Here is a 26,310-nt window from a genome sequence, read left to right as displayed (position 1 = left end):
GTGAGAGGGGAGAGAGAAGATGGAAGCTTGTGTTGGCCATTGCCAGGCCAGCACAGGGGAGATGGTGCTTGCATTCACAGCACGCCTTTTGCACCGCTCCAGCTACGGCTGGGTGTGCGTTCTCTCTTTGTTACCCTTGTCTAATTCCGTTGCTTTTTTTTTTTAATTGGCTTGTCCTAAATAGAATTGTCCTGACACTGGTTTGCTCTTTTCCCTTGTCTATTGCCTTCTTTAATATTTTCACTATTCTCCTGTGCCTGCCTGCAAATGTGGACATATACAAGTAACTTTTTATTATCCAGGTCACCTATAATCTGTCAAATGAGAATGGGCCTTAGTAGTGAGCTCCGGGGAACCCTGCTTATAACTTCTGTCTGTGGGGATTTGTTGTCATTAAGAGTACTTGCTGGATCCTTCCTTTTGACAACGTGCTGCTGAGATATCTTGGTGTGCTAGCAGTGCCGAGTCTCCTTTTTTTTCCTTCCAGTTTAATTTTGTTCTTCCACAAACACAGGTCATTTCTAGGTAAATTGTATTCCTCCTGCAGTTGCGTGATCTTTTGTAAAATTCGAGCACTGAAGGCTCTTTCTGTTTTTTTTCATGTCATGCTGTATGACAGCTGATACCATACTTATCCTGTTACAAGAATTGGATTTACTGGTGTGGCACTGCTGTCGCACAGTGTACTTCATGTCACGTTTACCTTTCATGTTTTCTCCTGCTGTCAGTTAACATACTTTTTTTTTTTTTTTTTTTTTTTTTTTTTTTTTGGCATTGTGTTACTTTTTGAGTTCGAAGGATAGTCTTGTGACCCAGCTGACAGGGTGCAACTGGATGGGAGTATGGGCGGAACAGGACTGGTGGGGAGGGAAGAGTCAGAGTAACTGAGGTTTCTCACATGTTCTAGTTGGCAGCGTAGAGTGGTAAATGAGACCCTTCCTTCTCTTTGGGATTTCCATTTGTTGAACAGAGTAATTGCTACTTAGTCGTCTGGTTTATTTCTCTCTCTTATTCTGAGTAACTGCACTTCTGTTCTACATTGAATAGTAATGACCAACTGCTAGCTTGCTGAGATTGTGTCCCATGTCTTCTGTAAGTAATCCCTTATTTCAGTGGTCACATCTGAATGTTACGAAAAAGGCAACTGTTGCTCAGCTGTGGCTTCTGCTGTGTCTTTGGTACTCGCCCTGAAGTTTCTGGTGTGGCAGTCTTTTGATTTCTTAAGAATTCTGAAAGCTCTGAGTATTTCTTCATAGTTGACTTAGCAAGTAGTTTCTTTATAGCTTCATCTAGTATAAAGTGACACAATATACGACAATGCTGTAATGGCAGATGAAATAATATTCTTTCTTGTCTGGATTTTTGCTTATGTTGTAACTTGCAGACTGGATTGAAATTGCTTTCAGCTTCTCTCCTGGCCTGCTCCTCAGCTCTCCTTGTTCCCACTTACCCTGGGGAATCTTTATATCCCTAAGCAATTCATTCTCTTTTGCTTGGCTGATCTCATGCTGACTTTAAGTTGTGTTTTCTAGATGTCCTTGAGAACATGCTGGAGTCTCAGCAACGTGACTCCAGTGCCCCTGGGAGGTTCCATGTTGGCAGTGCGGAATCCATGCTGCACATTCGGCCTGGGGGATATACACCGCAGCGAGCGCTGATAAACCCGTTTGCCCCGTCCCGCATGCCCATGAAACTTACATCTAACAGGAGGCGCTGGATGCACACTTTTCCTGTGGGTAAGTCTGTTTCATAACGTATTAGGTCGCTGCTACTTTGTCCTTGTCCAAGCATTAACACAACAAGAGAACCAATGTGAACTCTGGTGTCTTGAAGTACTTTGCACTGTAACAGAGGCTGAACGAAGTGTATAGGCTTGATAAATCAGAGATGCCCTGTTTGCAAATCTTACTGTCTGTTGGTAAACTTGCAGCATCAGGTACTGTGGAACAATCGTACAGTAGGTGGAGGCTGTGAAAGTGAATCATAACTATAATTTGGGTTGACTTACAGATGCTGAATTGTTCTCATATTTGTTTAGTGCTTTGTGAGTAGACCCTCCAAAATGTTTGAAAGAATATTCTTTTTCACTGGCTTCAGAGAAGATGCCAGACGTTCAAGTCTTTGAAAATTTCATAAACATGCTTTCTTGATTTCCGTTAGTTAGCATTGCCTGTGTTGTTGACCAAGGGATGGTACAAGCAACTAAGGAGTCAGTGCAGACGTGGTGATTAATGATCAAACTGTAACTGTGTAGGTCCGTCGGGAGAAGCTATCCAGATTCATCACCAAACCCGTCAGAATATGGCAGAAATGCAGGGCAGTGGGCAACAGGATTTGACACATTCCTCTGCTGAGCTGCTGGAGCTGGCTTACCATGAGGCAACTGGCAGGTGAGGTCCTTAGGATGAATCTCTGTAGACTTTGCACGAGCATCCCTTTTCCTTAAAATTTTATATAGGTTACTGTAAGGCAGTTATAGGTTGTGATCTTTAAGTTTTAATACGTTGCATCAGTGCAACATATGCAGTATATACTTTTATTGTGAGATATAAGGCTCTTTTGGCAAGGCTGGAGATGGTTTACATCCCCTAATTTGGGGAAGGTGGTAGTTTATCACAGAGAGTTTGCAGTGCAAGAACAATACAACGCATCATTCATGGAATTCAAAATTGCCTTATAAAAGCCTGTGTCTTTAATTCTTTGACTTGTTATCCCAGTAGCTGCGACCTTCATCCCAGAATAGAATGTTTTTTAGCACAGGGCAGTGCTTTGCCTCACAGTAACTGCTGAGCAATTTCAGTGCCAACCATTCAGTCCTGTCTTCGCTGTGTGAGAAATATAGCCATCATAAACATCAGGAGTGGGGTCCAAATGAAAGTGCCTGTGTTTGTGAGCTAGTTTTCTTTTAAAATACAAGCTTTGGTCAATGTTGGGAGCTTATGTTGGTTTTTGGCTCTGAGAAGTGAAAAAGATCCCAGTGTTACTGGATATGGCATGGCTGTGGGGAGGCTGTTTTTACAGTGAGAGAAATTAGATTGTTCGCTTCATCTAGGCCATTTTTTGAACTGCGCAGTTGTTCTCCAGTCTCTAGATATTTTCTTATCTGTTTTTTATCTGATTATTCTTTTATTGACAACATTTTTTCCATGTTTTTCACTCATTATTAAATGTTACTTGCCAAAACCATTTTGGTGGCTTAGGCAACTTTAGAATTGCCAAGACGTTTGTTTCTTTCATCATTAACTTTGGCATCTTTCCTGCTATGTATTTCTTTCCTCTTGCATGCCTATAGAACTTTGTGTTATGTATTATTTCTGAATGTGTAGGATAAGTGAGGACACTGCTGGTATCCTCTCCCTTTTTAATTTTCAGGATTTTTTTTTCCTGTTATCTTCAAGCAGTTCTTCAGGAAATTGCACTGTGTAATTATTCTTTCATGCTTTTTTTTTTTTCGTTTTATAGAGAAATTGTTGTCCTATCTTAGACTTTGTATTGTTCTTTAGAATACTCTGATCTCTTTCTGTGCTGCATAATTTTAATATTACATCATCCTCACCAACTTCATTCCCTAGTTCTACTTTAAAAAAAGATTATTGCCTTTTTATTACTTCGTAAGTACATCCTAGTGTGTTAAAGTACCTTGTCGTTAATGCCAATCTCTTGTGTCATATTCTTGATAATTCTTTTTCTCGATCTGTTTGTGGTCTCTATGGATGATGTACTCATCCAAAGCAATTTGCTCAGTCTGGAATATTGGTTTTTATAGACCATGAAATCAGATCTGTAAATAACTAGCTAAGTTTTATTTCTCTCCTGGGAGGTATATGATGAGCTGGTTCTCCACTGTCCTGCAAAGATAGTGCATGGTTACTGCTAAAGGCAGAGAACAAACAGTATGGGCAGATATGGAATATTGTCATAGCCTTCTCTGTGCTGCTGTTGTGCCTGTTACCATCTCTGTGAACATCGTTAAGAGCGTCGTTTCACCACTGGCTCAGCTGAGATGGCGGGCTGATTGCTAGTTATTTGTTATATCAGCTCTGGTTGAAAGCAAGGAATAGCTTGTGTTTGTATAATACAGGCTGTTTTGTTTTTCTCCAGACATGTCAGCTCTCGGCATCCAGGTGACAATGCCTCTTTCCTGAGCTTCAGCGGAGCAGAAGAGTACTCCCATGGTCCGGCTAGCAGCAACAGTGCAGGTAACAAAGCAGTGGTAGAGTACCGGGTTGGGAGAGCAGGCCCTTCCGTATTAGCAGTGGCAAAGTAATAGAGCCAGAAGTCATGGAAGGTGGGTGGGCCAGGCAGTACAAAGTAGAAAGAACCAATAATGGGAAAACAGTTGTCAACTTTGAGTGATCTGTTAATGCTCTTGGACTTTTTGGGGTGTGATAGCTTTTTGGGTTGATTTGTTGTTTTGGGTTTTTTTGTTTCTGTTTAATATGCCTCTACTTCTTTAGGTAAGTCTTACCAACTTTAGTACAGAAAGATGCTCACTGTTCATATATGTTAAGCTCTCAGGCAGTTGCTTAGTTCCATGCTAACAGACCACTGACATCCAGACACAAAAAATAACTAAATATGCACTGGTATTGTTCAGAACTTTTTTTTTTTGTGGGTGGGGTTGCCTTAAGGTGTCACTTTTTGGATTAAGAAACTTGCTTGAATATATATTTTACATATACAAGCTGATGGAAAGAATAAAGTTTGATCATATCTGGGTTTTGAGAGAAGCTGTGAAAAAGCAGGTTTATTTTGTGTGGTAAGTTCTGGGATTCAGTGTTTCTAGCATTTCTTGTCATTATCTACAAATGCACTTTCTCCAGATTTTAAGTATGTTGACAGTGGCACTGCTCATACTAAATGTTACCCACACAGCCCAAAATATTTCATCACATTTTTGAGAGAAGACACTTGTCTGTACCTTTAGTTGAAGATTAGTAATGTCTTTCTTACCTTACCCAGACACCTGAATTAGTGGAAGTTCTCAACATTTTTTTTGAATCCTGTGAGAGGAACAACATGCCACACTAAGGATTTTGCTTTTTTTGCAGCCTACCTTCTGATAGACCTGCTTTTTAGATAGGCACATGGAAAATAAATTTGATCTTTTAGACTGTAGCATTCAAGACTCTTGTTCTTTTTTCAAAACCAATTTAAAGATTTTTGGTTTTGTTGTGTTTTGTTTGTTTTTTTTTAAATTCACCCTTCTGAATTATATTTGGGTGAAAACAATTGTATTTTCCCCTTTGCTCATACCTTGAAGGGCCATAAAGAAGTTAGCAGACTTAGTTTTCTTGTGTCTCTCTTGTCTTGTGTTCACATAGTTGCATAAAAAGTGATTTTGTTCTCTGGATTTCATTTGAATACATTTCATTTTCTTGCTTTACTTTTTTTTTTTTTTTTTGCTTTCCAGATAGAGGTTGTTCTCGCAGTTGCAAAACTGCATTTCCGCTGCTGGATACGATTTGCACAATGTAGGTGCAGAGCGTATCCTGGCAATAAACATGCTTGCATTTTGTAGAAGTCTTCTGTGTCTGTAGACTGGATATAAATCATGTATATGGTGGAAGCTGATCTGTGTCTGTCTTTGTGAAAGTCGTTATGAGCACCTTCCCTGACTAAATGCCCTCAGCCATCTGTAGCTGCCATGCTGTGGCTCAGCAATTTGACTTATGTTTCTCCCTTATGGTTTCAGTCACCTATGAAATGAAACAGTTCTGGTTTTTTTTATTTCCATAAATACGATTTCTCAGTGAGTCTGGTCCTCCTCTACTGCCCACAGCATGTTTTGCTGCTGCGTGGGCTTCGCAGTGAGAAATGGCGCCGTCTATTTACACTGCGGTTCAGTATGCTGGCTCTGATGTCCAGCAGATGGTGGAGGATAGTTCAGAGCAAATAAATCTTGTTGCAGTTCCCTAACTAGATGGCAGATGGCATCAGCAGAGCTGGCGAAAGATGAAAGCCAGTTGGAGCCAGCTCCTCTCCTGTTTTACTGGCATCATCTTTTCTGTTAGTAAATGCTATTTAGCGTAACAGCTATGATATTGATATCAATTTCCTGGATAAATCTACGGAAGCTAGATTTATAAAAATGGCTCCTTTTAAATGCTTGGAGGCTTCCTGAAACTTGTATTTTGATAAATGCCTTTTAAGCCAGCAATTTTTCCTGTCTCCTTGGCTGCTCGTTTCCCCTCATATGCCACAACAGCTGTTTACACAGCTACATGGTGAACCAGCTCAAGGAACTGATACAAATGAAGAGTGACTGGGGTTTTTCTTTGCTGTATGGATTGTTTCATCATAACTATACAAATATTGATGCAAATACAGGAGGCAGATGTGAAATGGGGACTAGGAAGAGCTGGTCAAGGGTACCATAGCATAGTGTTGGCTTAGTGTTCAATGAGCTGTAGTTTTATCTGATTTCCAGGTTAACAGGCTGCCTAGAACAAATCTGTTTGACAGTGAGAAAAATCACAGAGTCTTAAGTCCTAATCAAAACTTAAATATATAGATTTCCATTACTCTGAAGTCCCTTAGTAGTATTTATTTAGGTTAGTATAAACTGAATTTTGCTGAAAAATGGAGCATCTCTTCGATAGCTATCATTTTATCTCCTTTCACAATGAATAAAAACTTCTTTACTATTCTTTCTTAGAGAAACACGGACCAAGGTATATCCTACAGGTTGAAACATACTGGAAGTTGCTGCCTTTTCAGAACATTGTAGTTTTAAATGGTCTGTAATTAATATACTGGACATATTTAGGGACACTGAAGGCTTAATTAATACTTTTCAAATTTTTAGCCCGGCAAGGGATAAAAAGCTGGTTTGTATTTGCGGAATCAAGAAGATCAACTGTTTGTTTTGTTTCCTCCCCACTCCCTGGCAGAGAGGTGTAATGCGTGCTGGTAGTTTATGCCTAAAAATGTTGGAATTGGAGTAAATCTGTATTGTGATTTTCATCAATTACTTGGAATATTTAAAGTCTTAGATAATTAGAATCATATATATATGGGTTGTCTTCTCCTACCAGGTGAAAGTCTGTTATCATTTCCTTTCTTGCTGCTCCTGCGTTTTATGAATTTCTTCCTCTTAACTTATCCCTTGTTCATAAAATGAGTAAACCAATAAAAAGGATTTTGGTTTTGGGTACTGAATGTATTTAAAAGTACTTAGCTGGTCAGACCTTGCAATTAGCAAGCTAAATGATTATGGGTGACTTTTATTTTTTTTATGTTACTTGTTTTTTCTCTGGCATCTACTTTTCAAGATGTGTTTCGCCATTTTGGGGAGGTTGTTTTTGCTTGTTTTTTAGCTACTGAACACTTCTAATGAGATGTTCAAATTTCATCCAAGATGTCTTTTTTTCTCATTAGTTGGCTGTGTGTATTTTTCTGCTGTGCAGAACCGGGACTTTTTTCTGAGGAGAGGAATGCTATATTCTTAAAACATTTGCATGCTTTTGATTTGTTTTCATTTGAAATGAAAGTGAAGTGCATCGTTGCTTGAAATAAAATACATACTTCTTTCTTATAGGGATGAACCTCAAAACTCAAAATAACGATTCCTTGGAAGATGCTGTCTCTAACTCTCCAGACCCAAGTAAGCAGGAGAAAGGTTTGGAAAACAGTTTGCATATGTGGGAAGATAGGGAGGGAAAGGGCCTCTACGTATATAGAGGCATCAGGAGATGCTAGGCAAGAAACTGAGGAGCCTAGTTGGCTTTTGGCAGTAGGTTATTTTGCCCTGCAATAATTTGCAGGATCTCCCTGTACTGTGTGTCTCACTGCGGTTGCAGTTCTGTATCTCTTAAGAATATGTGAAATTGGTGGTCGTATTACATCTGAAATTCTTTCCTTACCAGACACTATTACGCAAAAAGCTAAAGCTGCTGATCTCTTATCTGCCTCTCAATATGAAAAGTTTGCTTCATACCTTTTAATTATTTTTAATTGAAGCAGTAGTAGTACAGTCTGTTGGTACTGTTTACAAGTGTGTGACTGCCTAAGAAAGTGTTTTTTTTGTAGCGGTCTGTCCTGTATTACTTTCTTGTGCAGTGTTCCTGTCATTAATGTTAACATTTTTATAATAAAATAACTTTCTGTCTGTAAGATCTTTATGACAAGAAGTTAAGAGCTAGTAGTTGGCCAAGTGCCTTAACATAGATCATTTGCAGCAAGTTAGAATGTAGTGCAGTAGTGAACTGATGATTTGATATAATTTAGTTAGCTTTTGCTTTTTAATGTCTAGTTTTAGATCTCTGTAATCTAAAACTGCAGTGTAACTCTAGGAAAGGGTGTGGGGAAGGATTGCTTTCCAAGTTACTATTCTTCTGGTCTTCCCACCCCTCTGGATCTGTCTTCTGTTTTTATAACTGTGGAAGTACTCCCTTTTCTGCTGTTGTACTATTCCAGAAAGAGGCTGGTCTGTCATTCTTTCTCTCCTCGTCCCCAGCTCTTTCTGCAGTTGTCTAGGATGCAAAGCTGGTCTGATTTTCTTGTTCAGACTTGGAATGTTGAGCTCTTTTATTAATAATGAGTAACTGCACCCGACTTGCTGGAATTTTGGAAGAGCCGTGGCTATGTCAGCTCTAGCTTTCGATCAACAGAAAATAAAACGTATTAACTTTGAATGCAATTTGCATGATGGGATTGAATTAGCATGTGCACTGCATTGTTTAACAGACTCTGTCTCTTTCTCTCCCTCCCTTCCTCCCCTCCTACTTTCCTTTTCCCTTCCCATTCCACCCCGTGTTTTCTTGTCCCTGTTGACTTTATGCCAACTCTGTTTTTGTCCCTCTTTCTTTCTAACTTTCCTCTTCACACATTTCTTTCATCTCCCTCTGCACCCCGTGTTTTCATGGGTGACCATATATGCCCTCATTGTCTGCCCCCCCCAATGATACAACGAGGCAGTTCTGACGCTGTCTGCTCCCCCCGTAGTGCCAGGCTTCTGTTGTACAGTTGGAGTGGACTGGAAGTCTCTCACTACTCCGGCATGTCTCCCCCTTACCACGGACTACTTCCCCGACCGGCAGAGCCTGCAGAATGATTACACTGAGGGTTGCTATGATCTCCTCCCAGAAGCTGACATTGACAGGTTTGGCCAGCACCTTCTCTGTAAAGTAACTTGCATTGAATCGAAGGGTTTAAGGTGCAGTTGATGCAAGAGGAGCACTTTGCAGACTGTACAAGAGAAAGATTAATTGCTAACGTGGTTAGCAGCAGAATATTTAGATTTTTCTCTTTTTGGTGATAACTTTGCACCTTTTCTGATGTTACCATCTGACAGTATTGTGTTCTGTAGATTTATGTTAGAAATTGTTTGCATACAAAATTTTGCATCTCTTCCTGTTCTGTTGTGTTTTAATCCAAAAAAAATCAATCTCAGACTGTCATCTTTGTTAATCTATTTTCTGGCAAGTATTTTGAGAACACTAAATGAGCAAATGCATGTGTACGCGCAGTGTTTAAGACGCTTATCCGCACTTTCAGGGATATTTAGTTTAAAGAATCTTGGTGGAAAATGGTGTTAGTGGGATAAATAGAACTTCTCGGCTTGTCTTGGAGGTCTCTGGTAACTATTCTTTAATGGGGTTGGTTTGGGTTTTTTCTAAAGCTGTTTCATCTTCTAAAACATTTTTTAGACTTTCCACAACTTTCCGCAGCATTAGAAAGACCTGTTTGTGTTGCTGCTTTATGGGAACAAACCAAAAATATTAGTCAGGGTGATCTCAATACATAGGAAATAGCAGGATTAATGAAGAAACACCTAAAAGAAATTTCAGATATCCCTTTATAGCAGGAAGGTGAAGTTCAGAGCAGAAATAGTTGTAATAAGATGCCATGGTGATGTGTCGTTTAATCTCTCACTGCTCTAGACTTGCCGCTGTGGGAGAGGGTGGAGCATTGCCTGTGCGCTTGCAGGTCTGAGCTCTGCTGAACATTTACAAACTGCACTGAGGTTCTCTGCAAAATGCTGGAAAAGTGATCATTGGTGAAGTTTAACAACTGTTGTAAGAAAATTTGTTGCTAGTTGCGAAACTGCTTTCAAATGCATTAGTAAGTGTTGCCAGGCAGCTAGTCATCACCTGTTCGAAACAGAAAGGTACCTGTTTTTCTCTCCTATTCCTGCAGGTTGGTTTTCACAGGCAGAGGGCTCCACTTGCACAGAGCTGGTGCAGGCATAAATCCTCAATTAGGAAATGCAGAGCTAAGAATGAGTGTGGAGTGTGTAGTCAGCTTCCTTATTCTAGTCTCCTTAACCTTTGTGTTCAGGAGAGATGAAGAAGGAGTGCAGATGACAGCCCAACAGGTGTTTGAGGAGTTTATTTGTCAGCGTCTCATGCAAGGCTATCAAATTATTGTGCAACCTAAACCCCAGAAAGCAGCCACGACTGTGCCGCCCCCGCTCAGCAGCAGTCCCCTTTACAGTCGAGGTGAGTGACTTTGTATTGACGATTCAGTCTTTTGTCTTTCTCTCCTTCTGCCAGTCCCAGTAATCTCTATGAATTGGGCACAGATGCTCACTGAAGCCCTCTGTTATTTTTTTATTTTCTTTTTTTTGTTGTTGTTGTTGATATGTGAAAATCTTTGCTGGGAGAGAGCCTGATCTGGAGCAGCACAAACAGCTTAGCTGCACCATGAAGGGCCAGGTGCAGGATTTTTGAACTATAATAAGAAGCTGGCCTCATATTCATGATAGTGAACCAAAATGAAATGTGGCTTGAGTGCCATTTGGGTGAATACATCTTAAACACAGTTCTCATGGTGACTGCAGGGCAGGCATATCTCTAGAAGAAGACAGACCCAAAGCTCCCAAATGTATGTATCTAGAAGCAGTTTCCTAACTCTAAAATAGCTGTGAAGGTCCCAGGTAGACAGGTAGAGCTTCATTGTCCTGAAACCATGAGTCAGCTAAACCTAGTTAAACCCCAGAGGTCTGGAGTGGGTTAAGAGAGTATCATATTCTCTTGAGAGAATCTGACTTACTGTTTGACTTCTGACTTTTTGTCCGGATATTCTCTACACAAGTCAGCGTGATACAGTGTTCGTAGAGCTGGGAATACCCATGAATGGGATATGGTTGTTATTCACTGGTTTGAGAATTAGCAGCAAGGCTACTTTGGTAAGGTGCTGAGCTTAAGTCGTTTATTTCAGGAATGAAGCACAGAGAGGAAGCAAAAGTGGACCCAGCTTTTACCATCATACCCACCAGTTTCTCAACACTTCATTTTGTCTGTTCTCTAGTTGCCCTGACTAGAGAAGGTCTGTCTTGGTGGTGTATGAATTGTGAATGCCCTTTTTCAGTTGTGGTACTAGAAAATCTTAGCTGGAAGAACAAAAGGCTCGTTGTGCGTAGGTGGCCTGAAAATGGCCTTTAGTTTGTCTTGAGTTCAGAAGCCCCATTCTGGAGTCTCTTTCTATAGGTACAGTTTGACTGTTGCAGTAAGCTGAAGGAGGATGTGTTTTGCTTTTTACAATTAGGTCTTGTATCAAGAAATCGACCCGAGGAAGAAGATCAGTACTGGCTGAGTATGGGCCGTACTTTCCACAAAGTAACGTTAAAAGACAAAATAATTACTGTGACTCGGTACCTGCCAAAGTGAGTATCTCTCTGGTTGAGCAGTTTGCTATGAATGTTCAGATGAACATGATTTTCCAGCTGCCTGTACTGCTTGAAAGAACATACTGTAGAACCTTCTTTCTCTTTAGGAGAAGTAAGAGAAGCACTGCTATTGATGATGCTGTGATTAATGTTTGGGATTTCTCTTTTAGGTACCCATACGAATCTGCTCAGATAAACTACACTTACAGCTTGTGCCCCTCACACTCTGACTCTGAATTTGTCTCTTGCTGGGTAGAATTTTCGCATGAGAGACTAGAAGAGTACAAGTGGAATTATTTGGATCAGTATATCTGCTCTGCTGGCTCTGAGGATTTCAGGTGAGATCTCCTGTTCCATCCAGACTGTTCTGTGTCCTAATTGCCTCTTTTCCTTTTTGACCTAAAATTTCTTCAACAAGTTCAACCCACAAATGCTCAGTACTCCAGGGGGAGTAAGTGGCCTGCTTTCGCTTGTATGGTGCTAGCAGCTGTTGCCTTGTAGGAATCTCACTCTGTGTTGCTGCTGCATTATCTGATCTTTGATACAAAGTCTTGATCACAAAATTCAGCATAAACTAATTTTTTTTTCCTATGCTACAAATGCAAAGAAATACGATGGCATTTTGTACCTCACAGATGCTTTTCTTGGCTTCTTAGTCATTTCTGGATCTGACTCAAAACTTCCATTTAGTCTGAATGTGTTGGAGGCTTTCTTGAGTCCCAGGCTTAGCTTGACTGTAGTCCCACTCCTAAGCTATGTAGAGCGGGGCCTCTTATTAGCAGTGTGGAATATCTCCACTAGTATCAATAGATTTTTTTTATATCTTCCCTCAACAAAACCAGTCTTTATCTTTGTTTCTTTTCAGGTCTCAATCAAACTGCCTCCTACTCTGAGTACCTTTAAAGTTCCCTTTTCTTTGCTTATTTTTAGAGAAAAAGCCTTTGTAGCTGTCTTATACAGAAAAGAATATACAATTACTCTGAAGACAGCCTTGATTTCTCTTCTGCATATTGATGTTTCAATACTTCCAGTGATATTCATATTGCTGACCACTGCTTTGCATATCTGCTCTTTCTCACTGAGGGACAGCAGAATAAGATTGTCACTATGCTCACTGAAATTTACAGCAGATAGATATGTATTTTACTTACTGTAAAATCCTTAATAGGAAACTGTGCTGAACTCTGTCCTGTCTTCCATGTTCCTTCAGCCTTATTGAGTCATTGAAATTTTGGAGGACCCGCTTTCTGCTTCTGCCTGCCTGCATCAGTGCCACAAAGCGCATTATGGAAGGAGAAGTGCACTGCGATGTGTATGGTGACAAGCCCCGTTCTGATGAGGAGGAGTGGCAGCTCCTAGATGGATTCATTCGCTTTGTGGAGGGTTTGAACCGCATTCGTCGACGCCATCGATCTGATCGAATGATTCGAGTGAGTCAGCTTTTAGTTGGGTGAGAAGCTGAATTTGAGTTTTGTCTGAACCATCTAATAAAGCATTAGCAGAGAGACTCTGAGACAATCCCAAGCAAGTTGGGGAGTGTATGTATGTGTGTGGGGGGGGTAATCCACATGTAAAGCCCAGTGCTGACCAACGTACTATTTCAGATTTCAAATAGTATGGTGTTCTTAATACCTTGCTATTCTTCAACTAGTGAAATTTACCTGGAATGGGTATTCCATGCTGCTGTGGCTGGAACCAGAATCACAACATTTAGCTCACTTAGCGAGAAGCCAAGCTCTTCTGCATAGTGTAGCCATGCCATGGCCTGTTGGTGCTCTATTTTTTTCCTCAGCTGGTCTCCTCTTAACGCAAGCCTGATGCCACCTCTTTGCAGATGTGCATTGCTTTGTGCTGTGGATGTGGTTAGCCTGGACATGTTATTGCATCATGATTGATGAAAAGGGATCTGTGAGGTAGTTAAGTTGGTAGCTTCTAATTGGGTTGGCTGTGTCATGCGGACTTAGGAAAAGAATTGTGAAAAGAGAACCATATTTGTGAATTCCTGGGGAACAGTAGTTTCAGGAGGGTGATGAGAAATTTTAAAGTGTACCTAATAAAGCCCTGCTGATGTGAGGTGTCGTGTTCTTGCTTACGAGTTAAGCCTAGCTTGACTAAGTCTGTGCTTTCATTTTTTCCTTGTTAGAAAGGGTCTGCCATGAAAGGCTTGCAGATTGCTGGTCCGATTCCCACCCACTCTCTGGAGCAGTCCGGGCCTCCCGTTGGGAAGAAGGGAACCTCAGCACTCTCGGCTCTGCTGCAGATGGAAGCCAGTCAGAAGTGAGTCTCTGCAGCTAGGCTGTGTGCAGAGCACTGGCACATCCTTCCTGTGTATTCCACCTGGGCTGGCTAAAGCAGATTTGGGGAACTTTGCCTCTGAAAAAGGGATGTGGGATCCTGCTGCTTTCGTATCCTTGTGGCAGGGCTGGGGAAATACTGGGCTTTTCCAGTGACTTCCTTGTATTATGTTTCCATTAATAGAATAAATACCAAAGACTAGAAAGGAACTTGGAGACTAGAGAAGTGAATGTCCAGTAGTTTAGAAGGAGCATCTTTTTAAGTAGCGTCTCAGTCCGTTACACATCAGATTTGTCATCTGTTTGTGATTTGCCAGTACAGTTGGATCCACAGAAGAAGAGCTTAACTGGGACATAAGTACAGAAGTACCCCACACTAGCATAAACATTGGGTAACAAATATAGCCTAAAGAAAATAGCTTGTTTGCGCTGATAACACCTACTAAAATACCTGTGAAACTTCTGAGGTGCTTACTCAGTATTATTCTAGAATGGTTCGAAGAAACTCAGAGTACTAACACCAGATGTACTCTAAACAAAATTTAAAATGTTTTGGCTGTTAAGTACGTAAGAGATTTTAATTTTTTTTAATGATAAGGTAGTATTACACATGCATAATAAATCTGAGTAAGTTCAAGGGTCCATGTTGTTTATGTGGGGTAAAAAGTACTTACAGAACATTGGATTGACTCTGCTCCAGCATGTGGGAAAGCAAAGTGGCTGAAAATACAGTAGTACCCCTCTGCAACAGCTGCCTTCAGAGTATGTTTGAACAACTCTGGATTCATTCCTTTTGTTTTAGGACACTGGGGGAGCAGCAAGCAGCAATGCTTTCTGGGAAGAGCTCTGGGCAGCCTTCGGAGAGCGGGAGCATTGCTATCACACCCACCTATATGGACAGCCCTCGGAAGGTAAAGACTTTCTGGTCTTTCTTTAGCTGCTATTTTTACATAAGAATTTCTCAAATCATAGCAGATTATTTCTCTAAGGACATGCCTACATCATACCACATCTTGCTCTCTAATCCAGCAAGGACTGCTCCTGTACTGGGGATTCTCTTAAGCCTTTGTGCGCAAGGACATAAGACGAGGTTTGGGCACAACCGTCTTTAACACCGTGACAATGAGATGGAATCACCGTTTTGCTAATTTAAGTGGTATTTGTTAATTAGTGCATTTTCTTTTCCAGTAGCACTTTCCATTTCAGTCAGGGTTTGATTTTTAGATTTAGTAGTACAGTGCTGTCTGCATCTATATGAGGGCTGGCTTTAAGGGCAGAATCAAGCTCTAGACTGTGACCGTGTGAAGCTTCAGTGGAATTTTAACAGCAGGAACTCCAGTCACTTGCATCCGCTTAGGGGAGAGGATGTGTTCCTGAGAAGTGATTTAGATGATGTTCCTTCACTGGCTGGACTCCAGGCTGGAGAAAACTCTCTTCCTGGAGCTCTCTTCAGATACTGAAAGACTGTGCTGTCCCTCAGCCTTCCTGCTAACTGCCCTGTGAGCGTCAGGAGAGCAGAAACTTCACCTCCCCAGTCCAACCAGAAATATTTGATTGTTTTCTGTATTCTGGCACAAAGGTCTGTCAGCAGAAGTAACTGAACAAAGATACAACATGTAAGAGTGACCTGTCTTTGGGTTCAACAGTTGAAGTATTGCAAAGAAAAAGTTCTCAGATTCCCCACTATCAACTTAGCCATCTCTTTGGGTATTTTGCTCTTAGCATCTAGTGTTTCAACATCCACCTTTTTCTGCCACCACCAGGGACAAGTGTTATGTTATTCTGGAGACCTGGCTGTTGCTAGTTGAAGTGATAGAGTAACTGCAATCGTCTTAGCAATACACACCTACTTATAGAATGAGAGTGTTTCCAAAAGATAGATGAGATTTTGGAGCAGGTTGTGCTAGGCTTGGAAAAAGTAGGTACAGAAATTGAGGCACATTTGCAAACTTCCAGATCATAATTCAGGCTTTGCATTCTCTTCTTCTACCATTTTGGAAAATTAACTTCATCAAATTACCCTCTTTCAGTACAGAAATTGTAAATACCTCTTTCTACCAGTAAAACTGGTGAAAATTCCACGTAAGGTACAGGCCAAAAGAATGTTGTGTCCGGTTGTTCTGCACAGCGCTGGGAAAAAGGCAAAATTGGCTTCCTTAGCAATGGCACACTAGTGTGTTGGAAACAAAGTAGCAGCCTTTGTGCTACCAGCAAATGCTAATGAGCAAATGTGATCTTGTGGAATTTTACAAGTAACGATATTCAAAAGCCTGACTGGAGGGCTAACTGGAGAATCTGGAAGAGTGCGTTACCTGTTGAAAGCCTTTCACACTACAGTAGCAAACACTCCTATGAATATTTACACATAGGGAGTGGGAGAGAAGCAATTGGAATCTCAAAATGGATGGCTCACGCTTGTTGGAAAGGTGCCGGTGGACAGGTAGCTGTATCAGGCCGCTTTGTGCTCTGGTGGAAACATCAGCAATTGTGTGCCTCGAGCTTCCAGGACAACACAACCCCTTTAGGGCTCACCACCATGGGTATGTCTGTTGGCTATCCAGAGACTTGCAGTTGAAGTACTGACAAGTTGTCACAGCTGTGTGTTCTGTCAGCAGCCCAGGGAGCAAGTCCTTTTCTAGGGTGCTATTCAGTGCTGGAGTTATTCCAAAACAAAACTAAGCCGCTGGCTCCACCTTTACTCTGTTTCGGAGTAGAACTAAAAAGTCACTTCAGCCAGTTACTGGGCAATACAGTATGGTTTTAGCACAGTGAGTTAGCTTGATGCATGATCTGGTTGGGATGTCTTTGCCCTTATGGATACAGGGTGCTTGGCTCTGCTTCTGCACTGCATAAATTGCCAGCCAGATAACCCTGACTTGATTCTTTCCAGAAAATGTTTTATGTGTAGATACCAGGGTAAGCATCATCTTAACTGCAAGCTAGACAAAATATTTTGCCTAGGGAACAGAGTAAAGAATTGCAAATAGGGAATGAAAATCTACTTGACTTCCACTGCATTGTCTTATGTGATAAGAGAATCTTGACACATCTTTGAATAGCAGCCGGGGATAAATTCAGCCAGGGTTTGCAAGTAGGCGGGGAACATAGCACAGGCAGTGTCTGTTTAATTTTGCACGAAGTATTCAGCACAGTATTGGAAAGATCTTTGTGATGAATTTTTCTTCCCTTTCCTTTATACCATACCAGACCTGCATTTGAGAAGAAGAGTGTGCTTCCTGAAAAGAGCTTCTTTGCCTCTCCCCTAGAAAAAGAGGAGTCTAGTCTACTCCTCCAGACTAGAAAAAAAGCTGTCCACCTTTGGATATTTGTCATAACACGTGTAGTTCTACAGGTTTCCATATCACTGTTCAGCTTTGCATTTGAGATGGAAACCCACGTACTTTAGAGCTCAAGTCTTTCTCCTGTGAAGTGCAGAGAGCAGGCTGTAGTTTCAATTGGCTTCTGAGCAGTGTGGTTTTCAAAACTTTGGAAAAGCATCTGTGCTAAGGAAGAGCAATGTCTTGTTACAGAGAGAGAGGAAGTAAGGGTATGTGTGTGAGTAACTCCTGATGCTCTGCGTTCTACTGCATCTGACATTCTGGGTCTGTTTGGGATTTGCATTCTCCTCATACTTTCTCCCTGTGGTCATTTCATGCTCGCACAACCTTGTATTTGCTTTTCTTCAACTCCTTGTTCCTGTTGCTGTTGCCATTAATGGGCCTACTTCCTCTGATGCCTTCAGGATGGGGCCTTCTTTATGGATTTTGTTCGCAGCCCACGTACAGCTTCAGCCTTCTACTCACAGGTTAGTTTTGGATGGGGTCTTGTCATCTCTGGCTTTTGGACTGAAGTGATGGAGAGCATTTGTTGTCCTGAGCTTGCCAAGTGGGGAACCTGTGTTAGTTTCCAGAACCCCTCACTGAGAGGGAGATGTGCAGCGATAGCAGGATAAAGTGGCTTGTGGTGGTGGATGCGACTATTTCCTTCCACCGTTTGTGTTGTGCTTTGGATGTTTGTGTGCCTTGCCTTACTGTCCTTTGCAGTACTGTTTTGTCAGCTACCGAAGCTTCTCTTTCTGTGTTTCAGCAAGTACTCATTTTCCATCTTCCCTTGCTAAACAAAATGGCAACAGCTTACTCATCTCGTTCTTGGCTGAATTTCTTCTGTGGTGTTTGACTGACAGGTGGCTCTGGGGAGGTCCAAGTTGAATTGTGTCCTTGGATTCTTAAACAACTGAGGGCTGAAAATACTGGTGTTGTCTTGGTTTAAAAGGATCATCGTGACAGAAGTTGTTTGTACACCGGTTAGGAGTTAACAATAACACAATGTGTCCATAGAAAATACTGCTGGTGGTAGTGAGCTCTGAGGAGGGAGAGTGGATTTAGCTGGCTGTGGGGACTGTAGGTTCCATGTTGGAGCATCTGCTGGTTTTGGCTGCCCAAAAAGGGACATCTGCCATTGCAGAGTGAGAGATCTTTAGGATGTGAGAAATGGCATAAATAAAGGGCTCTGGTCTGGCTGTCAGACCTAAGTCAAACTACCAGCGTTATGATTTTCAGCTGTGCATGTGCTGTGAATTCATCATGGCAGATCAGCCCTCCTATTTACACCAGCTTGAGTTACTGAGTTACTCTGCTGTTCGTGTTCCTCTCCGCCACCTCTCTAGCTTTTACATAATATGCCTTTCCTAAACCATACGTGTTAATGACAGATGGCAATTACAGCCTGTACTGTGCTGAATCTTTCAGCATTCGTGTTCTTTCTGAAATGGTTTTATGTTAATTTTGTGAACTATTCAGTCTACCGTTGGAATAGTGCAAGCGTTCCTGCGGGAGGAAAGTGTTCTTGTTGTCTTGGCGACATAGGTGTGGGTGGGTGCCAACCAGCATTCTGATACTACCCTAAGAAAGGAAGGAAGATGGGCTGATTCTGTGCATTACAAAACTTGAATTCTGTGTGATGTATTTGCATATTTTTGTCAGAGAGTTACAGAAACTATTTTCTCTAACTGCTTACTGCTTTCCTGTAGTGGTTAAGTTTCCTGTTCTGTCCACTGCATGTTTATAATCACAGTTATTCACTCAAGTTGAAAATATCAGCTCCGAACTGGTGTTGCTGGTTTGCCAGTAGTTCTCTCAACTGGCTTGGTGATCCCTATCGTTACTGAGGTCTGAATTTCTTGTTTGTCAGTGACTCTGTAGTGATGGCAAAAGTAAGACTGTGTTTATCCCTCCTGCTTATGCTTGTGCTTGCCTTACAGTATGGTTTGTTGTTAACTTGAGCTAAAGTACAGATGATGTGGGGAGGGGAGAAAATAGGAAACTGATTACATCATAAATTTCATAAAGATATTGCTGTGTTTACTCCTTGCAGGTCTCTATAGATCAATCACTTCCTTCAACCTCAGATGGCAACACGTCGATAAACACGGGGCAGTTGCCCGACAGAGGCAACACGCAGACCTTGGGAAGTTCCCAGAGCGTTGCAGACCAAGGATATACCACAGTTGGGGCTGCAGAGGGCGGGTGAGAAAAGCATGGCCGTGCTATGCTGCAGCTCTGTGCAGTTACGTTCCCCTGTCTGGTGTCAAGGAATGGGCACTTAAACAGGAACCAGAGAACGAGATGTGCTGTGTCGGTCAGCACTAGAAGGCACTTGTCGCAAGACCTTACTGCAGCATTTCCACATGCGGAGAGTGGTAGTGAAATAAGCCTTGCAACTCAGATTTCCAGAATTAAATGAACACAAGGCCTGATTTCCTCACCCACACAAGGAGTGTCATTCTTCAAGAAACGAAGAACAAAGAAATTCCATTTCTGACATCTGTTAGCAGAAAACCAGGCTTTGAATTGACCTCTGTCTTGTGTCTGTTTTAGCAAAGGGGGGCCCTGCAGATCTAATTGGATCAAGTAGGTTGATGAAATCCAAGAGGTTCTAACCTGGAGGTGAGACACCGGGGAGGAAGCAACATTAAAAATAAACTGTATTAGCACCTGTTTCCTGCAGTTGTATATTATAATGAAAAAAAAACCCAACCTCAAAATGTTTGCTCTCAATTGCTCCTGAGTAGGGCTGTATGTAATACAGTGTGCCTTGCGTCAGTATAGCAAATGCCTGAAGACCTCAGAGGGAAAATACAGGTCTGATGCTTTTGGTTGTCCTTGAGGTGAAAAAGGAAATAAACGTGGCAAAGTCAATGTTGGGAAGAGAAGAGAGAGCGTTTTTCTTAAATGTACATGTTTGAAAGAATCTCGCAGCTTCCTTGATTTTTGAACAGGCTTCTGTTTATTTCCCAGCTCTCAGCAGTGTTCAGCAAGCACTCTGACTTCCTCCTCCACCTTGATAGAGATTCTTGAAGCCATGAAACACCCCACGTAAGTTTTTAATATAAATATGCTTAACATCTGTTGAGAGGTTTTGGAAAAGGACATGAGGCATGGAGTCACTCAGAGCCTCCTGTCAGCTGTGGAAGAGTTTTAAGCTTCCTTTTGTTTTTCAGTTCCAATCTCTCCAACAAGAAATTTCATAGAAATTGAGGTACAAGTATTGCTGCAGAGACTTCAATTATTAGAATCCTAGAATCTTGTTGAAGCAAGAATTCTCAGTAAGACACTAAAGTGCCGTCAATATCAGCGCTTCAGCTTGTTATCAGAAGCTAATGATAATGTCACTCTGGGGGCATTGTGCCTTGCTGCTCCTGCATCTTTATCCCCCCCTTTTTTTCCCAGCAGTGTTTTTTGTCTTTGTAACTTAAAAGAATTATCAGCCAGTCCATGTTAATGTGTGTGACTTGCTGTGATTCAGCACAGGGATCCAGCTGCTCTCTGAACAGAAGGGTCTCTCTCCATACTGTTTCATCAGCGCGGAAGTTGTACACTGGCTGGTGAATAACGTGGAAGGTGTGCAAACCCAAGCCATGGCGATCGACATAATGCAGGTAAGAGAACTGTCAAGGGGTGTATGGAGAACCAGAAAAACCTCGCTGTGAAGAAAGTAGAATTGTAAAGGAAAGCATAGCAATGATTTCTGTTTCTTATAAAAATCCTCTTACTGATAGGTATTGAAAATAGTGTTCAACAGAATATGAGGTAATGATGACACTTATTGGACTCCCTATCACAAAAAAGCAACATATTCTTCAGTAGTAATATATATTATTTTTTCCACGTGTATAAGGTAACAGTTCCGTGTATAACCTCCAATTAGCTAGCAGTAGCTACCAAGAACTTTCCATTGTGTTAGAATTATGAGGCACTGCAGTGTGGTTTGGTTTTGGTTTTACTTTTTGGTTTTCTTCTGATAATTAGTTAATGAAGTTGTAATAAGAACAGTGTGTGACCTCTCTTTTTATGGATGCTGAAGTATACACACTTTATGCAAGATACACTGCTTGTGTTCATGAAATATTGTTTCTTGCCTGTCAAACTGTGTCAGGGGCAGAAGGTTGGAAATGTTTTGGAGTTCATTCCTCTGCTGAGATCCCATATCAATTAACAGAGAACCTAGAATGTTTCCAAATTCTTACCTTCCTATAAATCCATCTGTAAAACCAGAGCAGGGTAAGGGAGGAAGGCAGACATCTGCAGAAAGGTCAAACGCATTTTCTCAGGGAGATAAGGACTTGCTACGTTTACTGAATATCAAGAGGTAACATTGCTGATATTCTCATTAGGCGCATACCTGGGCAAAAAGATGTCAAGAAAAAGCGAATTATATCCTATGTCTGTAGTTCTCTAGCAACCTTTTTATGTAATTGGAAGAGTGACTTCTCCTTTTTTATCGTGTTTGCTCTGTTCTCTTTTTTTGTTCAGAAAATGCTAGAAGAGCAGCTTATTGTCCATGCATCTGGAGAAGCTTTACGAACCTTTATTTATGGCTTTTATTTTTACAAGATTGTTGTGGACAAGGAACCAGACCGAGGTCAGCATTGTATTATTACAAGACTTACCTCATTATCCCTGTGCATAATCTCTTGATTCTTCTGGGTGCTGCAGTAGACATGCATACTGGGAGCAACCAAAAACACTGCTCTGAAGAGAGGCAAAGAAATTCAGCCTTTTTGGTTAAAAAAAAGAAAAAAAGGAATTGCAGACAACATAACCTGTTTTTTTTTGTCCTTCCTCTTTTTCAGAAAGAACTACATCTCTTTCTTGGTCTTGAACACTTGTTTCTAACTGCAGTTTGTCCTTCCTCTTGCTTTTTGTTCAGTGAGCATGCAGCAGCCTGCCATGTGGCACACAGCTGCCATGGACGACTTCTCCGCCTTCCAGAGGAAATGGTTTGAGGTGGCGTTTGTGGCCGAAGAGCTCCTGCACTCGGAAATCCCAGCGTTTTTCCTGCCCTGGCTGCCCAGCCGCCCAGCCTCCTATGCAAGTAGGCACAGTTCCTTTAGCCGCAGTTTCGGAGGACGGAGCCAGGCAGCTGCACTATTAGGTAGATGCACAGCACAGGTGACAGCTGGGGAAGTTCAAGGGGATAGTTTGAAAGGGGAAGAGCAGCCAGCCAAGGGTATGATCTCACGTGGACCAGCAGTAAAGCTGCAAATTTCATGCTGGCCTTACGTGTGTCGTGCATGCGGACTGCTTCTCATATGCTGGAGATGTGTTTCACGGGCTGAGCAGGCAATTTTTGCTTCTGAATACTGGAATACAGTAAAAATTATTCTTTAACTATTACTTACTCGTGAACCTCCCCACCATGCCGTCCTCTAGAATTCAGAAAGGAAAATACTGACTTTTGTCTCCTTGCGGATCCAAAGAGACTCTTCACAGCCTGTGATGAGCATGGGGGGACAAGTTGCGAGAACAGCAGAGCAGCCAAACTGTATGTAAAATTACATGTCTAATTGCTTCTTAATGGCAAAAGCCACAGTGAGGTCCAGGTGTGGTAGAAGTTTTCTGTGATGTGCTGGAGGCTTCTCGGCTAATCTGAACCATGTATAGCCAGACTCCTTATATTAAAGTCTGGGAAGCCCAGCTACAGGTGATCCCTGCAGTGTGGAAGCAGTAGGGTTTGCGTATGGAAGATCTTGCTGCTGGGCAAGATACCGTGATGATATCTAAAGTTCTGTAATGTGTGAAGTGTAATGTGTGAAGTATAACACTGAATATCACCAGCATTCAGCCTGTGAAACATACTGGCTGCGTGACTGACTGTTGCTTTGTCAGCTTTTTGTTGCATTTCCAGGCCAGCCTGAGTCACTTGCTTTTGTTCCTCTTTCCCTGTTTAAAATTATGAGAAAAATCATTGCTATGAAACTGCAACTTCAGATTTATTTAGATACATCTTTTAAAGGCCTATCAATGAAGGATAAAAAGAAAATTCTGCAGTCCTCCTGTTTTCAATATTTGACCTTCTGAAGAGAATTGACTTGCCGCTGGTGTAGTGTCTCTTAAATCTGAAGTTACAGTAATCCTTGTGTATTTCTGAGAGCCGTGTTAGAAGAGGAACAGCATCAGAAATGGGAAAGCGTTAAGGGTGGGAAATCTGAATGAATGGTTAATTCCCTGAAGCCAACAGATGAAGGGTGTTTGTCCCTGTCACGTGATAAATCTGTTGCTGTGGCTAGTATCCAGCCTCATTAGCTCAATGCTTGGCCAGAGCTGAAGCCTGAACCTAGGCTGGCATGAAAGTGTTGTGAAGGCTGGGGGCACCTGGGCCAGATCCTGTTCCCGCTTTGATCTCTTACTCACGGTTTAACCCAAGAAAACCACTTCACTTTTCTATGTCTGTTCTCTCTTATGAGAAGATTGAGACTCGGTAAGCTTGCACCTGGGGAAACAGGCAAAGAAAGAAGGTGCCTTAGTGCTCCTCTCACCTTTTCTTCAATGCCAGCCAGGCAGGTGTGTATTCCCTCAGCACGTGGTACAGTTACACACCTGTGTAGCCCTCCTTTTTCATTTCAGCTGAAATTATGTCCATTCTGCTGTTTAACCAATTTGCAGTCCTTGGATGAATGAAAAATACCTCTAGATTGCTCGCGTGCAGTCTGGTTATTCCAGGAATAATAGTTTCTTGGAGAAAAATACAGTGTGGAACATTTTTCTTACAAAGGAACTGATTTAGCAGATGTTTCTGTGCTGTCCCTCTTCTAAACAGTATTCAAAAAAACCCTTTACCAGTTCATCTGAGGCAAGGAGCTTTACTAAACCCATATGACCTCTGGTCCACGTGACTTCATTTGTTCCTCTCTTGGCTTTGATTTGGTTGTGGTTTTTATTTCTTCCCCTCCCCACCTTCCCTAAATGTCAGGCTGTGACATAAAATTGCATGCAAGCATTGGGAGCTCTGGAACAAGCTCCATGTATCTCTAAAATCTTTATCCCTCCCGATTCCCCCTGTCACTTGCCCGGTGATTGTCCCCTTTCCCTTCCCAGTGGAAGTCTGACCTGTGACATACCTGATCTTGTCCCTTTTGATTTATAGCAATGCATGCACTAGCAATTGTAGTCATGTATGTAGTGTAGTCTGTGACTGGAGAATAACCTGCCTGCTCCTCTCCAATTTCCTCAATGAATCCTTAGTTAAATACTCAGTGGTACGAGACAATTGGGAAGCAGGTGAGTCCTCTTGAAATCAGGTCTACAGAAGCCTGAGTTTCTTCTGTTAAAATTAAGGTGGTTTTAATCTGAAGCTTCTAAATTCAGACACATGGATCTTTCTCACCAGTTTTTCAGGTCCCTTTGATTAGCTCACCTGGTTGGACTGTGTTCCTGTTGCTTTGCCTGTGAATTACAGCTGCAGGCCAGGTGGAGAGAGAAACTCCAGCCCTAATGGGGAGTCTGCGTTATCTGGAAAAAGGAACAGTCTAAGGGAGCAGGGAGCTCATTCTTCAGAGTGTGCTAGTTTGTGGCACACTGACCTCTTAGCTAATGACCAACATCTACCTGACTGAGCTGCTTTCGCTTTACGGCTTTTGGGATGTTGTTTTCCAACGTACCTCATTACAAAACTGGCACTGGGGTTCATACTTTGTTACAAAACTGGCACCATAACCTTCTAACCACAAGCGTTGCATTCACAGTGACATTCCACTGAAAAGGAGCAAGAAAAAGAAAATCACAAGATGTTGGTCTGTCTGACAATGCCAGACCAAGTCAGAATTTGCAGATGATACATTTCCCAAAGATAAAAATGGATCTTATTTACAAAACTGGGTGATGTTCTTCTATTTTTATTGTTTTTTGTTCCCCCCCCCCCCCCCCCCCCCCCCCCCGTTCCTAAGCTGCAGTAATAGCAATGTAAAGAATTTTCTTATAACCTTGAAAACTGTCTCCAGCTAACTTGCAGCAGAAGTGAAGGCAGGGACTTTCTGTCTGCCTGGAGGAAGAACTTCAACTTTTTTTTTTTTTTTTAAAACACCATTAAGCCATTAAATTATAAGGTCATTTGAAAGCTAACCGTATGAAAGGATGCACATCTGCCTCTACTTAAGCAAGAAATAACAATATCCATCCCTCATGTGTGCAATTAAAAAAAGAAAAGGCAAGGGTTTCTCAGTAGTAGTATTGCAGCCCTTTGTTTTGTGTCGATTTTTGACGTTATAGAAATGTTAAATTATAGATTTGCCTAAAGAAAGGGTGAAAGTGACAATATGGTTCACAGCGGGACTTTGGTCTTGAAGTCAGGAGATCTGGGTTCTGTCCCTGGCCTTGCAGTCCACTGTAGGACACCAGCCAGGTCCCTTCCACTTTCTGTGCTTCTCTTCCTCTCTTGGCTGATGGCCGAGGCTTTCCTTCACTGGGATGCTGGGGTGGAGGGCGCAAAGGGAGCTGGAGCTTGGGCACTGTCCCAGCACTTATTGCAAAGCCGTAGAAGGTATTTCGGTGATCGTAACGCTGCTGCATGTGTCTTGGCTGACTTTTCATGCTTTTAGAAAAAGTGTTGGATGTGCAGTTTTAGCAATGCGGTAATGTGGGATATTGATATGGGGTTAAAGAAACAAGAAGTTTAACTTCTAATCTGTAGCTGTGGAAAGTCCTGGAATGCTCCTGTCGTGTGTAACAGCACCCGGTTGTGATTTCTGGTGGGGGTATATAGAAATATTAAAACCAACTTGGAATGTCTTGGGAATGAAGAAGCTGATGTTGTCTAGCCATATTTAATTATGGCACCAGCTGCTTATTGATTAGCTGCTTGACTGTTGGTTCTGTCTCATTATTGTGGCTGAAATGTCTTTTGACTGCTTGGGGAGGTAATTCTGGGGCACAGACCCCTGATATGAGTAATACTTCAGTTTTTTGTCTTTTGTGATCGGGATGAGCAGCATTCTGGGACTGTTCTGCTAGCCCAAAAAATATTTGGGGAGGAGCAGGAGGACAAATTAATTTCAAATAGCTTGTCTTATTTCTTCTGTTCTGTTCATCCTGTCTCCCACCCTCTCTTTAATGCATCTTTTAAATATAC

The 26,310-nt window shown here is 41.8% G+C and overlaps 1 protein-coding gene across 14 annotated transcripts in view; it reads left to right on the top strand.

Annotated features, from left to right (window-relative positions):
* DEPDC5 (DEP domain containing 5, GATOR1 subcomplex subunit) overlaps window positions 1–26,310 on the top strand; it is a 48,141-nt gene that overhangs the window by 16,030 nt on the left and 5,801 nt on the right. For 7 of the 14 annotated variants that reach the window (XM_075434333.1, XM_075434332.1, XM_075434336.1 and 4 more), the window contains exons 22-38: window positions 1,533–1,736; window positions 2,255–2,390; window positions 4,102–4,199; window positions 7,541–7,606; window positions 8,920–9,103; window positions 10,282–10,442; window positions 11,491–11,608; window positions 11,782–11,949; window positions 12,822–13,041; window positions 13,755–13,888; window positions 14,708–14,816; window positions 17,648–17,710; window positions 19,279–19,430; window positions 20,202–20,279; window positions 20,710–20,842; window positions 21,717–21,825; window positions 22,114–22,338. In XM_075434333.1, the coding sequence (XP_075290448.1) occupies window positions 1,533–1,736; window positions 2,255–2,390; window positions 4,102–4,199; window positions 7,541–7,606; window positions 8,920–9,103; window positions 10,282–10,442; window positions 11,491–11,608; window positions 11,782–11,949; window positions 12,822–13,041; window positions 13,755–13,888; window positions 14,708–14,816; window positions 17,648–17,710; window positions 19,279–19,430; window positions 20,202–20,279; window positions 20,710–20,842; window positions 21,717–21,825; window positions 22,114–22,338 (2,358 nt within the window). Of the gene's footprint in view, window positions 1–1,532; window positions 1,737–2,254; window positions 2,391–4,101; window positions 4,200–7,540; window positions 7,607–8,919; window positions 9,104–10,281; window positions 10,443–11,490; window positions 11,609–11,781; window positions 11,950–12,821; window positions 13,042–13,754; window positions 13,889–14,707; window positions 14,817–17,647; window positions 17,711–19,278; window positions 19,431–20,201; window positions 20,280–20,709; window positions 20,843–21,716; window positions 21,826–22,113; window positions 22,339–24,928; window positions 25,061–26,310 lie in introns of those variants that run through there. The other 7 variants (XM_075434339.1, XM_075434338.1, XM_075434343.1 and 4 more) reach the window with 5 other exon arrangements.

Source organism: Opisthocomus hoazin, chromosome 13, assembly GCF_030867145.1.
Source record: "Opisthocomus hoazin isolate bOpiHoa1 chromosome 13, bOpiHoa1.hap1, whole genome shotgun sequence".
Classification (NCBI taxonomy): Eukaryota; Metazoa; Chordata; class Aves; order Opisthocomiformes; family Opisthocomidae; genus Opisthocomus; species Opisthocomus hoazin.
This window is presented reverse-complemented; position numbering and strand designations above follow the sequence as displayed.